General features: G+C 45.0%; 1 protein-coding gene and 1 long non-coding RNA gene across 12 annotated transcripts in view; one reads left to right on the forward strand and one right to left on the reverse strand.

Moving 5' to 3' along the window:
• Positions 1–15,005, forward strand: part of LOC134473084 (uncharacterized) — a 35,891-nt gene extending 20,886 nt beyond the window's left edge. The window contains exons 3-4 of the long non-coding RNA XR_010043201.1: positions 14,144–14,269; positions 14,363–15,005. This is a non-coding gene — a long non-coding RNA (uncharacterized LOC134473084). The remainder of the gene's footprint in view (positions 1–14,143; positions 14,270–14,362) is intronic.
• Positions 1–15,983, reverse strand: part of Dab1 (DAB adaptor protein 1) — a 1,082,808-nt gene that overhangs the window by 48,467 nt on the left and 1,018,358 nt on the right. For 8 of the 11 annotated variants that reach the window (XM_063236569.1, XM_063236573.1, XM_063236572.1 and 5 more), the window contains 3 exons: positions 15,663–15,701; positions 14,118–14,183; positions 8,568–8,627 (listed from right to left, as the gene is read on the reverse strand). In XM_063236569.1, coding sequence (XP_063092639.1) covers positions 8,568–8,627; positions 14,118–14,183; positions 15,663–15,701 — 165 coding nt within the window. The remainder of the gene's footprint in view (positions 1–8,567; positions 8,628–14,117; positions 14,184–15,662; positions 15,702–15,983) is intronic. The other 3 variants (XM_063236576.1, XM_063236579.1, XM_063236578.1) reach the window with 1 other exon arrangement.

The raw sequence follows: 15,983 nt of genomic DNA on the forward strand, positions 1-15,983 counted from the left end.
ATCAGTTTCTCTTTTCAGGTAGCACCAGGTAGATCTATAGTCCTGATTTCAAGCTCTCCAGAAAGAATTGAAGGAGAGCATATTTTCTAGGCAACTACTCTCTGCTCAAAGCTTGCAAAATGAGCTAACTTAGCAATTTGATAAAATACTGTGTTTCTTTTTCTCCTTTCCTTTCCTTTCTTTTCCTGTCTCTCTCTGCATCCTCCCTTCTAGTACTGAGTATAGAACCCAGAACCCTTGCACGGTAGCTACATTCCGAGCTATATTTATTTTACTTTGAGACAGGGTCTTGATAAGTGACCCTCTTATATCAATCTCCCAGAGTTACACCACCACTTGAAAATTAAGCTTTACCAGTTAGATTTTTTTCTTTTAGTGATAAGCATACTTTCCATACTTTTTTTTATGAGCACAATGCCAACACACCCTTCTCCCCTCAGCCCCAAAACAACAGTATATGCAGATGCCAGCCCCAGGAGGCTGAAGCCTGGTTTCCTTTCCAGGAGAAAGGGGAGAATGAGCTCAAGACAGCCGGAAATAATAAAGCAAGCGTGAGGTCAGCATCATTTCTGACCCCTCTCCCCCTGTTCCTTCTTATCAAAGGCCCTTTTATACACGGTGAGGTGATGATCTGAGACAAATCACCATCCATCTCCTTAGAGCTAGCTTTGAATATGGTCTCCTATGACATGGTCCTCAGGAAGTAGAGGAGCCCAAGCAAGGAATCAAAGTGGCCAGTAACACAGGTCTGTGCACCAGGCCCAGCCTGTGGACTCTTTCTTGTCTTGAGTGAGATTCTCCCTCTGTTCTAATCACAGCGCAGCCCATAACACCACAGAGGCAACTGAGCCCTCCCTCCCCAGCTCTTCACTTCTCTAGGGCCTTGTGGAAGCAGCTCCTCATCCTCCTTGGAGAAATATGCTCACCCACAGGCTCTGGGAGCCTCCCGGAGCCCAAGATATTGGCACAGAGTAGTTGTAAATGATTCTTAGGAAGTTGAGATAACTGATAAAGATCACGCCCAAAGTAAGAAGGACTGGCATGTGAGTGTGTGAGTGTGTGTGGCGGCTGATCATTCTTTTCAGTTTCAGAACCCATGCTTCATCAAAAGGAAATGAATGTCAAATCTATCAATTTCATTATCAAAGTCCTTCTTATTTACCACTATGCCAAATTTTTAAGAATCTTTTAAAAACTGGAAAGATGCTGCTGGAATCCACTGACTGGTTATTACTGATAATCAGATTCTTTTTATACTTAATATAACTACATAAAAAGGGTTTTAAACTGAGCAATTAGAAAGATAAAAGATCTTTTTCAGGCATAAGGATATTGCACAGGGGAACCAGGACCATGGAGGAGAAAAGTACTAAGTATTTCCCCTGCGAACTGATGGGAATCACACCAGGGCTTAGGTCTGCATCACTGAAACAGTTGACTGTGAAAGTTAAGACTCTATCAAGTTCATTGTCACAGATCTAATGAAGTCTGGGGCAGCTTCAGCAGCCCACGAGTGCACCTTCCTGCTGCAGTCCCACCATGGGACCAGATTTAAGCCCAAAGGCTAAGATGGTACAAAAAGCACTAAGTAATGAAATGCAGTAATGTAATGCCCAACCTACCCTGCCTCTGTCACTCAGGAATGTGTGTTTTTGACAGTTAAAAAGGGCCAAGATATTTGCCTAGCACATAGGGCCAGCATTATCAGCTGTCAGAAGCAAAAGTGAACTAAACTCTCTCCTCCTCTTGAAACAGGGATTCAGTAAGTTCCTGGTTCTTCCTGCTACAGTCAGGGTAAAATCAGGGTAAAATCAGGGTAGTCTCAGGAGTCAGAGACCTCACTGAGACCTCACAGCCTGCTTCCAGCCTTGCTTGAGTTATGCTGTCCTTCCCAAACCCTCTCTGGCTTCATAGCCATTTAGTGTTTCCTGTCACCAAGCATTTATGCACTCGGCTTTCAGTGACCCTGCCATAAAAGTATACTCATGTATTTAAGATCACAGAGAGATTATCCCCGTGCAGAGCTTCCAGCAGCTTTGACCAGGCAAAGAGATAAAGCACATGCTTCTAGGAGCAGAGGGATAAATCCTTATCTAGACCCAGAATGCCAGGAAAGGTGGAGGGGAATGCAGTATAATTCTAACAAGACATCAGCTAGCAGGCAAAGCGCAGGTCCACACTAAAATAAGCAACACAAATGCATCCAAATGCATTACTGGAGAAAGCAGAATAAGAAAGAGCTGAGCATCCCAAGTTGATAGCCCAATGGGGGATGAATCTGGGGCAAGAATGAGGGAAGAAAATAAAGGGATGGAATCAGCTTTCTGTCTGCATCTGGGTCTTAGCTAACTGAAGCAAGGCTTTGCTTTTCTAAGATGATATCTGGAAACAGGTGAGGCCTTTACAAAATGCTATGAATTCTAATTCTGTTGGCCTGAAACTCTGGAATCTCCATCTATTCAAATGCAGCATTGTTACTAAGAGCATCTCTCTCAACAGAAGTGAGGGGGCTGTGATGGGCTCCAGGATAGAGGTGTCAGGGTTCTGTGATCTTCAAGACCCACAAGACTGTATGCATGCACATGTTTGTATTTTTGTGGGCAAGGAATCCACTGTCAAAATCTGAAGGAGATCAGAAATCCAGATGAATAAAGTGAAGCCTCTCCATCAGGACCTCACAGCAAAGCAGGTAAAAGAAGCGGATTAGCGGCCCCCAGCTCTGGGTGCTCGCTGCTCAGCACTGCACTGATTCATGCTGTTGCCCCTTCAGTCCTCACGCACAAGCTGGATGGCAGACACCAGCATTTGCTTCATTTTGGAGAGGAGGCACTTGGGAGATTAACTGAAGAATTCAAAATCACAAAGCTTGGGCATGTTGAAGCTGGAACTCAAATCCAAGTTGCTTGCACACCAAAGCCCATTCCTTTAACAGCTGGAAAACATGGCACCCTAGTAATCACAATGAAGAGTGCTCAGAAGTTCAGAGAAGTGCATTCAAAACAACAATAACCCTGCCACGTCTAGGAAAGCTAAAGAGAGAGAATAACATTTCGGGCTGTGAACCACAGCGGGAGGAGAGGATGGAGGCAAGTTTGTGTGCAAGAAAGGAGGGTGCCTTGGGCCTGAGGTCACTGAAGCTTCTTCTGAGAGGGAAATTTCAGGAAACAAAGGTCATGGGACTAGGAGGCCAAGTTACTCTTCTCAGGATGGAGAAACTACGTCCAAAGATGGCTGGAAGCAGAGAAAAAAGTATAACAGTGGGCTCAAAGAAGAAAGGCTTTTAAATTTCAACACTGTCACAATCTAGTAGTGATTTTATACACAGACTATGGTAGACTGATTGTACAGTAGACCACATTCCTCCACCTCTGCAATGTATTCAGGTTCTTTTGCAGGGAAACTCTGCAATGACTCCCTCCAATGGGCAGAGTTCCTTCTTCACCCCCTGACTTTGGGATAGGCTTTTGAACCACACTGGTTAAAGAATGTGGCAGAAGTGATGAGTCTAGGCTTGCATTCATGCTCTAGAACTCAGTAATTAGTGCTCTGGGTTAACCCGCTGAAGGAGAAGATACTACATGAAAGATGCTCCTCTTGCCCCCTCTGAAGCCATCAGGACCACTCCAGAGCCAGCCAAACCCTGAGTATGTGAGCAAACCCAGAGAAGCCACCCAGAGCTGCCCACACCCACACGACCACAGGCACAAAAGTTAGGAGCTCAAGGGAGAGCGGATACTGGAAGGTCATGCCAAGGACATGCACACTTGTGAGTGTAATAAGTGCGGCACTGTTGCACCACTGAGTTTGCTATGGATTGCTTCACATCCATAGCTTACAGGCATCTTTTTCAACAAGTCTCTGGTGGGATGATTCTCAAATTAAGATGCATTTTATATGAGAAGATAAAGAGTTTTAAGCCAAAGAAAATTGAGAAATGTTCAATCTGATATATTTATATATACATTATATGACATATACTCACAGTATTATGTCAATTTACTAAATTCTAAAAATCTTGAAGCACTGGTTTCTGGGTGAGCATCCGGTTGGCCAGTGTTCCTTGTACCCTCCTCAGTCACTATAGGGCAGGTACTCAGGTACTGTTTTTCTCTGTTCTACTCAGAATACAGAAGTTTTCAGGGCTACCACAGGGTAGGAAGAAGATAAGCAGTTGAATGGGAGGGTTCCACCTCCCTCCTTTTCTCTTTCTCATTTCATAATGCTATGTATATTAATTGTCTAAAAGCAAAGTCTATAGCTAAGTGTAACTTGAGGAGTACACTATGTAACTGTCATTTCCAGTGTTACATGATCCGAGTCAAGGCAAGAGGGATCTGGATCTCCTCTCAAACTCCAAGGATTAAATTGATTTTCAGAGCAGTCTGGCAAACTCACTGGTCCCAGGTCCGGTCTCCACCCTCTTGTGTGACACATGAACTAATCACAGGGCTTCTCAGGAGGAGGGCTACCCTGATCCTAAGTCTATCACACTGCATCCCTCCAGTTGCAAATGTACAGGTTCTTCTCCTGGAAAAATAAAGAATCCTGACAACCTTGAACACTTTCCATAGATTCCTTTCAGTAGGAAATGTCCAATTCCAGGCAGGAAAGTGAAACCAAACCAAACCTCAAAAATAATTCTGTCAAGCAAGCAAAACATTTTTGGCTTCACCTGGTGCAGGAAGAGAGTGAACACAGGTGTGTATAGGCGTTTGCATTTGCACATGTGTTCAGAAGCCATCTGTCAGTTCAGCGATCCCAGCTGCAAAGGAAACAGGGCTTGCAGGCAGAAGAGGCCAGGAGATAAACTGCCAAACAGGAAGTACAGGATGGGGCTGGCTGGAGCTGCTGAGTACAACTCAGCTTCCATCTGACTTCAGGAAAAACAGAGGAGTTTTGGTTCTAAGGGTATTCATTTATTCCTGCATCATTCACACAGTCACTCATTTTTCATTCACTCACTCACTTATTCACTTATTCCTGGAGTGGCTGCTCTGTGCCAATGTCCCCTGGTAATTAGCATATGATGACGACTTGATTCCTGTCCTGATGAATCATAATGCAGGAGGAGGGCATGAAGGTGACCACTCCCAGTGAATAATTCAATGCAACATTTACCAAGTGCCTGTTAAAGCATACTGAGGAATGACAGATATTGACCTAATTGCACTGTTGGAACTGTATGAATTCGGTTTTCATATCACCATTCTAACATGGGAAGACTAAGGGCAGAGTAGAGCAGATGACTCACTCAAGATCCTATGGATGACAATGACGGAAGGATCTGAGCCTAGATCACTTGCAGAGCAATGCCACCACCTCACCCCTCAATGGGAATGAAATAACCGGTAGATGCTGAGGGAACAGAGCTGCAGGAGACATGATTTCAGTGAGGCTTGTGGGGAACACAGGCCCAGGGCTCACATGGATACAGGAAGAGGAAATACAATCCCTTGTGATTCTGCAGAGAGGTGTGTGGGGTGCTCCCCAGGGGCCCCTGCTTCTCTGGAGGAATCAGGCTTCTCCCAGGATGTGTGTGCGCATCACTCAGTGGAGGTGACAGTTTCCAGATGAGTGAGGACAGTCTACATGCCACAGTGATACACAGGAACAGCCTCATTTCACTTAATCCATGATCTCCACTGAGGTTTTTGCAAAAATGAGGTTTTAGCAAAAGAGCTAAAAGAGAGTATTTTGCACATGATGACACAAGGTGAGAGATGCAACAGATGCTGAGGGACCCTCAGGGAGCAGCCCAACCTGACTCTGAAGATCAGGCTTTTTATTTTAGGACAGACAGGAGCCTTTCAAGGAGAGCTCCAGGCTGCACCTCTCACTTGTGAAGACCTAAGGAAGGTCTCAGGAAGAAGAAGCCAAGTGAGCCCAGGGCAATAAGTCACAGGGCAGTCTCCCCTCTTGTGGGAAGCTCACAGCGGCGCTGCCGTAACAGCACCAATGGGATTATCTCTGGCTTGTTTTTCTGGCTGGGAGCTGATGAAAGGGCAGACCTGGAGACTGCAGCAGGGATCTGTAGAGCACAGAGGTGCCTCAGGGAACGTGCAGCCAGAGAGGGAGGTCCACAAGGTGAAATCGGAGCTGGGAAGATAGAGGGCTACAGGACTGAGTTACATTGGTGAGGTTTAGGTAAGTGAGATCAACATTCTAACGTATTTTCTCTTCAAATTAGGCCCAATAACTACTTTGAGTAGATAAGAACCCTTAGACTCAGTGACAAGAAAACTTACCCCAGCCCTCCCAGGTGCTAAGAGAAGGAGCTCGGATGTGATAGTATGCGCTTGTCTCTACAGAAGGCCTGTGTGTCTCACTGTCTGTCTCTCCACGAAAATAACTCATGAAAACTGATTGTCACATCATTTGGGACCAGACTAAGGGGCTGCAGGTATGTGGGTCACTGGAGACCATTCATACAGCCTGGATATTGCCCATACAAAACTTCCAGTACCCTCAGGTAAGGACGGTTTCATAAATCAGAAAAAAAGAATATTCACTGTAAAATAAAGTACCAGTGATTTTCAAAAGCTCCTTCTGCAAGGTGGAGCCATTTGTCTAATTAATCAAACAATTCTGGAGCAGCTACATGATGCCTGTCTTCAGTAACAAAAGGACCTCAGGGAGCTCATGGAGGGGAGGGAAAGAAGTGCTACCAACAGAAGCAGACAGGATTCGGGGAGATCTGCTTAGCTGCAGGAGCAGAAGTCTCTCTGAGAACACAAACTCGCCACCACGTTGGGCGAGTTGGCCACCACGTTACTGCTGAATGGGGAGGGGTGGGGTCCTGGGAAACTAGAGGTCCACAGGCTGGGCTAGGGATCCTCCTGCAGTCTGCTGTGTACATCAGGCTAAGGAACTTGGATTTCCTTCTCCTAGATCCATGAAGCACAGAGATGGTGTGGCCAGAATGGTTCATAAATTCACCAAAACCAAGACACCAGCGGAGCTTGCTTCTTCCTGTGTCTAGACCTGCCCAGGAGGCATGAGGAGACACAAACTGAATGAAAGGGTGATGGGGCTGAACTAATGGGAATCCCCTGTGGGAACCCCAAGAGCAGATTTGTGTTTCTCTGACAAATAGGGATTGAGGTGTTAAAGGCATGGGGACAAATGGCTTTTCCCCGGAGCAGCATCTCTCTCACCAGGGTTCCCACATGGAGGCTGAGAGGGGACTTGCTGGTTCATCAGAGCAGCATACACTGGGTTTCAGAAACTGTGTTTAGGTGGAGTCGGTTGGTCTCAAGACATGGGCAGGGAGGGCAGAATAGCAAGAAATATCTCATGGAAAGAGGGGGAAGGGAGATTGACCAGAAAAACTCTGAGCTCACAGAATACAGAATCTTGGGTTTACAAGGCACATCAACGGTCCACCCTTCCATCCTTCTACCCATGCCTGACTGTCCTCTGACATGCGGCCCTCAGCACCGGTCCAGCTCCAGGGAGGCTGTGCTTACTCTCTTCGGTGCTACTACTCCCACCTCCAACCACTGTCCCTATCAGCAAGGCCACTGTCCTTCAGCTGGAATGGTGCCAGTTCCACAATGTGGGACACAGAACACTATGGCTCCTCTTCCACCCAGCGACCCTTGAGACCCCTTCTCCTGTGTTATGTTTCTTCTTCTTCTTCTCCAGAACAAACAATCCAGGAACATCAGCTATGCCTTGGGAAATAGGATTTTAAGTCCTATTGCTCATCTTATTTTGAAACATGCAGCTCTGTCTCTGTTTCTCTCATAGTGTAGGTCAGAATTCAGAGCAATGTTCCAAATGGAACTGTTTTAGCCTCACAAGCTCTTTGTTGGTGTCACAAGGGTCTGCAGAAGATGAGGGGGATCGATGGTAAGGAGACACCTTAGTTTCTTTTGCATAAGTGCTGAGGCTAAATCACACATATCACCGCTCAGGAACTCTCCCTGGCTCACCAGTGTGGCTGAGTTGTGCACAGAGATCCCTTCTCAGTGCCAGCTGGAGGACCTTGTGGGAATAGCAATAGTTTGCAGTATCACAGAGCCAGGATTCTCCTTTCTGGCTCAGATTCTCAGGAGTCAAGGCAGCTGGTGGAGCCCAGATGCACTAGACCACGTCATTAATGCAGCACGTACGCACATGACCTTCTCCACAGTGCTTTGCTCAGTGCTGGACCCACACACATCCTGGAGCCTTGACCAGCCCTTTGTCTGCTGCCCTTTTGAAATGTTTCAACCACTTACAGATTAGGTGAGCAGTTTCCTCCCCAGAGACAACACCATCCTCTACTGGACTGGATACAGGAAAGCCTCCACTGGACACATTCCCATTTCCATTTGGGCCCTGGAGTACTCCTGGTAGAATGGTTTGCACAAGTCCACCGAGTCCCACTCTTGGTTCCCTCCTTCCATCCAGATGGGTTACCTTGCTCAGCCCTCCCCTTCCTGAGTCCTGGCCCTTCCCTCAGCCCACTGAGGAGCCGCCAGCACTGACACATGCTCTGTGACCGGCATTCCAGAAGGACAGCTTCCTCACACCACTGCAGACAGTGTCCGTCTGAACGAGCAATAGAGGGAAGGTGTACTTACACTTACAGGTTGGCTTTTTGGCACGTCATAAACACCTTCCTTCTTTTGGCTGGTGGGAACCTATGGAAGAATCAAATTCCACAAGGTCAAAACACTCAAGGGTTCCACTCTAAAGCACAACATGGCGAGTCTTGCACTGCGAGCTGGCAGACTATATGCAAGGGCCTCTCTGGTGGTGAACATATGCATGTAGGTGGTAAAAATATGCAAGAGGCAGTGCTGACATGGGACCTGTCGGCACTCCCTCTTGCTCAGGTTCTTGTAAGGACCCAGTGAGAAAGTGGATGTTAATAAACAACCTACAGGAACCATAATGCTGTAATGGGTCAGAGCGATCTTTTCACTTGTCACTGGTACATTGCTCTTATATGTTATGAACACACTGTGGGATACTAGCAATAGTGTGTGGAATGCTTTTGTGAGTCGGTCAAGGGCTCTGCTCTGCACAGTGACATTCCGGCTTGGAAGCACTCAATAGCCATTCCTTCCCCAGCAACTACCGCAGCTCTGCTCACACCTCCACCACAGGGCCAAGAGTAAAGGAGTACAGGACCACTAACGGTTGTGATTCCTTCTATTAGATTGGGGCTGGCCAGGGGTAGGCATAGTGCTTCCTAGCCTGTAGGCACCCCGCAAGTGGTGTTTAGAGGTAAATACTCCCATAGAAGAGTACTGGAGAGAAAAGCTGCTTGACAGGCATGATTCACCATGCCATTCTTCTCTGAATACAAGTCTGAGCTTAAATTTCCAGATCCTTTATCATTTTCATTCATGTTGAAGTTATAGTAACCCTGAAAAGTTAGCTTTATCAGATCTTCTTCAGCCTGCCGAAAGTGAGGCTCAGAGATGTTAAGGACTCTGCCCAAAATTTCAAAGGTATTGGTTCCAAACCCTGCTCTTTCTGACTACCAATAAGACATTTCCTATTCGTAATATAAGCTGATATGCCCCGTGCACTTTCCATGTCTGGGTGCTGTTCAGAGAATGTGTTTTACATACATCCCCATGGACTGCTCAGGACAAGTCTGTTAGGACTGCACCTGTCCCCATGGCACACTCTCCAGGGTCTGGAAGGCAACCAGTGGGTTGGCCAGGAGTGGGTCAGGCAAGCTATTTGATGGTGGCCCCACACTGGGTGCTTCCAGCGTGCCCTGCTCTCTGACATTGCACCCTGCATGTGCAGAGGCTGGTGCACATTCTTGAAGAACAGAGAACTAGGAGTGAGCATGGCTGAGTGGAAGATGCTCTTCCAGAGCTGCTCTTACAAACCCAGTTTGCAGGTGCTTGGTGAAGAATATAATTTCTTTGCTCCTGAGAACTGGGCTCCACATGAAAGGAATCCTCTGAATGCCTACAGAGTCCTTGATAATGAGTGCCAATAAATCACCAGCCTCACTTTTGTTTTTACTAGCTCACCCTTTAGGAGCAAATGAACAGCATTCTGTTCCCTGTAACTCACTGCTTACCATGGCACTTAGCACGCCAAACTTCTGCCCTCTCAATTATCCCTGCAAATAGAGAAGAGGCCACACAACCCAGAAACCAAAACTGTGCATAACTTGGCTCTCCCCTGAGGGACATATCAGTCTGCTTGTTTGTCCTTTAAGATTTATCACAGCCAGGACTTCTTGGAAGCCTGGCCCGCCTCTTGAGGATGCTTTGGAGCCTATGTTTGTATTCTGATAAATTCAGGTCCATCTGTTTATTAAAAAAATAAAGTCATCAAGTACTTATCATGTCCCATGCAACGTGCTTTCCTGAGACAAGGATGTGACCTGATAGATAAGGTTCCTGACTTACCAGACGGAGCCTTTTGCTTTGCTGAGGGAGATGGAGCAGGTACCAGGCTGAGCTTTTTCCTTCGGTGAGAATTACTACATCACCTTGCAGCCATCTGTGCATCTAATTGCCACAGCTCGCTAAGCTTGCTGAGGGCACAGTGAATAGTTTATTACCCTCGTATTCCTGCCTATACATGTTAGTTAGACAACGAAATTTCTGCTCATTTGACATTGATCAAATGGATGCTGAGGGGTATGGTCTGGCTCTCATATCTGCATAGGTCAATTTACACAGACTATCATAGTACTAAAATGCACAGTGAAAAAAGTTTCAGCTTGAACAAAAGCAAAAGATCTGATTCTCAATTCTGGCTCTGCCACAGGATATGTGACACACAAAGGTCACTTTCTTTCTGAGCCTCAGTTTCCTCATCTGACTTTCATAAACATCTAAAGGGTGTGTCCATCAGTTCCTTGGGGGCAGACACATGCCCTGGTCACTTCTGCTTCTTTCTCTGTGCCTGGCACATGCTAGCTATCCATACATATATTTTTTTGAGTGAATGAGTTAATCAATGTTAAATCACCCTGAAAGCTATACATGACACAGTACTGCACACTAGCTACTCTAGTCCCACACTACTTACTAGGGTAGAGGAGTAGTTCAAGTTGATCTAAGATGAAAGCCCTGATGATCCTTGACAAGTTGAGTGATTAAGAATTAGTTTTAAAAAAACAGAATGTGAAAAGTGTCCACTTGGAATGTAGAGGGTTTGCTTATGTTGGAAGCTCCATGAAGTATTTAAAATGCAGAAGTTAGATTCCAAAGTACTGAGCTTGGTGGAGTAGCCTTCCTTAGGTTGCAAATGACAGCTCTCAGATCTGTTTTTCCTGTCTTGCTACAGTATTGGAAGGGTCAAAATTAAGTCACACATGAAAAGCTTTCTATTATGAGGCTCTGTGTTGCTTCAAAGACAACTGGTAAGTTTTTCAGAGGCAAGTGAAGCAACAGACAATTACGATTAATCATGCATTTGGAGAAGTGATCATATTGTCCTTGGAAATAGGGTCCTTCCATGGTGGATGCAAACTGCATTCTCTGCTTGCCCTGTTCCTTCTCTTCTGTCATGACACCTGGCCTTGGTGCCAGCTGACTATGGACAGAAACCTCAATAAACAATCAACCAAACTAATCCTCTCCTCTTTTAAGTCATGAGCACCAGGTATTGTGTCTTAGAGAGGAGAAGGTAACTATGACAATCTCAAATTCATAGCCTAGGAATCTGAGATATAAAAATTATGTACTTTGCCCAAGGCCACAAAGGGGTTAAAAAGGGATTAGGTTCCAGGTATATTTGCCTCATTCCAGAAAAAAAGGAAAGGAATAAAACTGGAGGTCACCCTGAGCTGAGCCTGAAGCTGAATAAACAGTACATGGACTCTGTGACACGCCACTCGTCAACCCTTAAAGAAAAGAAGACCAAGGCTCTGAAGAGCAGGGCCTTAGAAGCTGGGCTTATCTTAGGCCCAGATCTTATCTGCACAGTTAAGTGCACTGCACCTGGACAAGCTGCAAGGAAGGATAGGAAAATGCCCAGAGGTCTCTCCAAAAGATAGGGATAAATATGCATTCCCTTAAATGGAGCATTCTTGTTAATGATGGGCAGATGAGCACATCAGGAGGCCAAAGATGTCAAAGCAAGTGTGATTTTCAGATAGTGACTTAAAACATGCACAGAATCCAAGTGTGAAACTCATAGTCAGGAAATGCTGAGCTGAGGAGAGCTCCAGGATTCATGTTTATTTCCAGAGGTCAGAGAAAGCTGCATATGCAGATTCTACCTTTCATTAGCTCTGTGACCTTGTGAGATCTCTTACTCTGTGGGCCTCATTTTTCTTCTCTGTAAAGTAGGAACATGCTTCAAGCCATCGGGGATGCTGTGAGACACATGTGGCTTCTCAACTCCATTCACAGAGTCAGGTCATGTCCTCATTTCTAAGAGTGGAGTGGCCTGGTACAGTGAGCCAGTGTGCTTCTCTAAAGACTCAGTCTCCTGGTAAGGTGATCATTGCAAAGTGCAGAAAAGGGTCTTTCCCAAGAGAGCCTTGAGTCTTCCTCCCTTAGATTAAAAATTAATAAACTGTGGCCCAGACAGGGCAAAGAACCTAACATGCTGAATGCATACTAAGTTGGTACTTGTGCTAAGATCCTGAATCACACAGCTACTTGTGTGATTCCTTCTGCTACTTGTGACAAAGCCCCTTGTTCACAATCTACACATGAACTTGTTTCATCCTTATACAGACTTGAGAGTCAGAGAGAAACTGTTCCCTTGGTTTAACACTGGAGAAACTCAGTCTCAGAGAGAGCGAAGGTCTTGCCCTGACCACAAACTGAGGGTAGCTGGTGATAGAGCCAAAACCATAACCCAGCCTAAGCCAGCTCTCCGCAACACACCAGCACTCTCCCGCCTCCCCGCAGGTGCAGACTTGCCAACTACAGCTGAGACCGAATTCAGAGAACTCTTGTATTGCAAAGCCTCTCTCTCTTCTTAGGATGATGGGTTAACGATTTCTTTGGTCTCCTGCTCAGGCACTGCAAAGTTGCACAGTGCTTTCAAATCTGACACCAGGGACTATTGCAAATTTGTTTTTTAAGGAGATAAAGTTTGTAAATGATGACTTTGAACAAAACCTCAAAGTGCAACCTCCCACTTGAATAAAACAATGTAGGCGAGAGAAACAGATTATGATTCCATGAAGCTGGTTTAAACCAAAGTGTTGATAGAAATAACATTCTATTTGGTCATTTAAGATGCTACACATTTGATAGAAACTGAAAATACTTTTATTATGCAAGTAATATATGCCCAAGGCAGGATAATAGACCACACAACTAAGTAAATTAAGGAAATTAAAATCACTGATTAAATACATTAATTTTTCCTTCTCCCATAGTATTTATGTTTTAAATTAGGACTAAAAATCTAATTAGTGAGAAATTGCAGGCAGTCGTTTTATTTGATGTGCAAGCTGCAATTACTCAAGCGCTGTGATGGGAAGCCGAGGATAACCCCAGCTTTGCCTTCACAAGGACCTCAGTTTGACTCTTGCCTCTGAAAAGTCCTATGACCCGGAGACAGCAGCTCACCTATCTGACCATGGTTTCCCTTATAAAAATGGAACTCAAATAGTTTATAATGTCTGTGAGAATTAAATGAGCTAAAAAGTATGTTCAGTATTGTTCACACACTAGCTATTTAAAAATAGTAATTTACCTTGCTTTTAGGGAAGACAATCTCCCTTTCTTTTGCGGAAGAAAACCTTTAGATGTACTTTTTTTTTTAATGCCACTAATACTCCTAATATGGTTTTCAAACAGAATTTCTGAATTTACCCTTATTTTCAGTCATGGATTTGGCTTTAAAAAAACTGATGCGTCTATGCTTCTGAAAGTTGAAGTACCTTACTATGTTATGATAAACATCCCTCTGATGTGCTGTTTTATTAGAGTAGAATGTTTGGCTTTTTTTTTCCCTAAAAGAGCTACCATGCATTCAAAATTAAAATACCATACTAAATAGGCCATTAAACATTTCAACAAGGCATGAAAACTACTAGTAAGTTGCTGGGGAACTAAAAGTCAATGCGTTCAAAGGTTTTTCATCAAGACTGAGATGACCAAGATATCCCCATTGCCCACAAACCTATCACAACATTGTGCATTTATTGGAGATCGTGAGACAGTAGGAAGCAAGCAGTCTTATACCTGGTAAATGTTTTCTTCTGTTTCAGGATCACGGATTGGCTCATGTCCAGCCTCAAACACAATGTACTATTACAGGAGCAGCCAAAGAAAGGGCAGAAGTAGAAAAGAAAAGAAGGGAAAAAAAGCATTTGGAATTCAGAGTACAAATCAAAGTGAGCATTCATGAAACAGGTACACAAGAAAACACCTTGAAGATTCATCTAGATTCATACAGTAAAACGAGCTGTGCATGTTCCTGTTCCCAGGGATCACAGCAGAGGTCTGCTGGTGCACCCTTCAGCATGCTTGGCCTGGGTTCCTGTGCAACGTTCTGGAGATATGACCTCTGGATTCAGCAACACATTGCTTCAGTAATGGGTGATGATGCTGGTACTGCTGCCTCATGGGAGTTCCTGGTACCCGAACTTTATAAATTTTGTATTACATCTGAGTTACCGCCATCTGCTCACTAGAGCTCAAGATTTAATTAACTCTAAGGAGTTCAGATTTGCTCATCCTAGTTTTAAATACTGAGCAAGAGTTTGTCTGCAGTCACATTGTAGACTTGAAAGTGTCATTTTGTAAAGGCTGCTGTCATCCTCTGCAAGCCATTTAGGCAGGAGCTAATCCACGTTATAAACAGCTCCACCCTCAGCATTTAAAAGCAAGGATGTCACTGAGTGCCCCTTTTTCACTTTTGCTCAGCACACACAAATTAGAATTCTTCCTCTTCAAGCCATGCATATTATTTTACTTCATTTTAGCAGCACCAGCTTTTTGTGTGAAAATATGCATCCCTACACAATGTGTATGTAGCATACGTATATACAACAGCTAAGTACCACAGTTAGAAATATAAGATGGAGGTTTTCTTTTCTTTATGATTAAAAAAGTCAGTTTGATTTTTAATGTTTTGGCCTTCTTTCTCTCCTTAAGTGTAAGCATGGGTGGGGGAGGTGCTTCTTCCCCCTTTTCTGCACCTCTGTTGGAACAGAGCTCAGACTTGGGCCTGAGAGGACAGATACTCGTCCATGGGCTTAGACTGAGGAGAGTGAGGACGGCTCCCAGCAGAGGCGTCCCTGGGCTTTCTCTGTCCTCATCCCAGTTCCTGTGACAGAAGCTGAGTAATTAGAGGGTCAGGCTGCCACGTGGGAAGTCACAGATGTTTTCCTGTATAGTCACGCTAAAGCTCACAAACCATTCTTTGAATTTGTGCTCAAATGTCACCAAAATGTCAGCTCCTGTCTCTAATTTTTAACTTTGAGAAGCCACCTCATTATTCATCACCTCTCTAGTGAACTTAGAATATTTAAAAGACTTAAAAAACATTCAACTCTGGAATCAAACTTGTACAGATTGTGGAGGGGGCTAAGGCAGGGCAAGAAGGGAGAAGCAGGGCTCCCAAGCCCATGTTCCCAGCACAGCCCCAGTGGGACGGGAATTTGCTCCTGCAAGGGCTGGCAGCCCTCACCCCAGAGACTCTTGGTGTGCGCCTCGGGATTTTCACAAGGTGGTCACGGCCTAGGCACAGCTGCCCCTGAAGCCCTGACTCATTTCAGAAATTACCTGGTATACAGGATCTTCAACATCTTCTTCCAAAATTGTCTTTCACAGTAAGGAAGGGTCGGTGAAAAGCAGAGGACACAAAGGAAAAGATGTGAGACTCTGTTCAGAAATCACAGGACAGTAGAGAAACTAGCTCTGGGAGGACAGGCTGATGGTCTTTCATGTAGAAAGCACAGAAAAAGTGAAAGCCCTGCAGCTGCCCCACACCACCCCCTGTGTTAACAACAGCAAAGGTGCTGCGTGGCTTTGTTTTCTTCCTCAAAACCTTCTTTGGGATTAAAGATTTTACTTTCTCTAACATATGTGGGATCTCAGAGAATA

Source organism: Cavia porcellus, unplaced genomic scaffold (genome assembly GCF_034190915.1).
Source record: "Cavia porcellus strain 051 isolate PalLab524CR breed Dunkin Hartley unplaced genomic scaffold, mCavPor4.1 scaffold_25, whole genome shotgun sequence".
Lineage (NCBI taxonomy): Eukaryota > Metazoa > Chordata > Mammalia > Rodentia > Caviidae > Cavia > Cavia porcellus.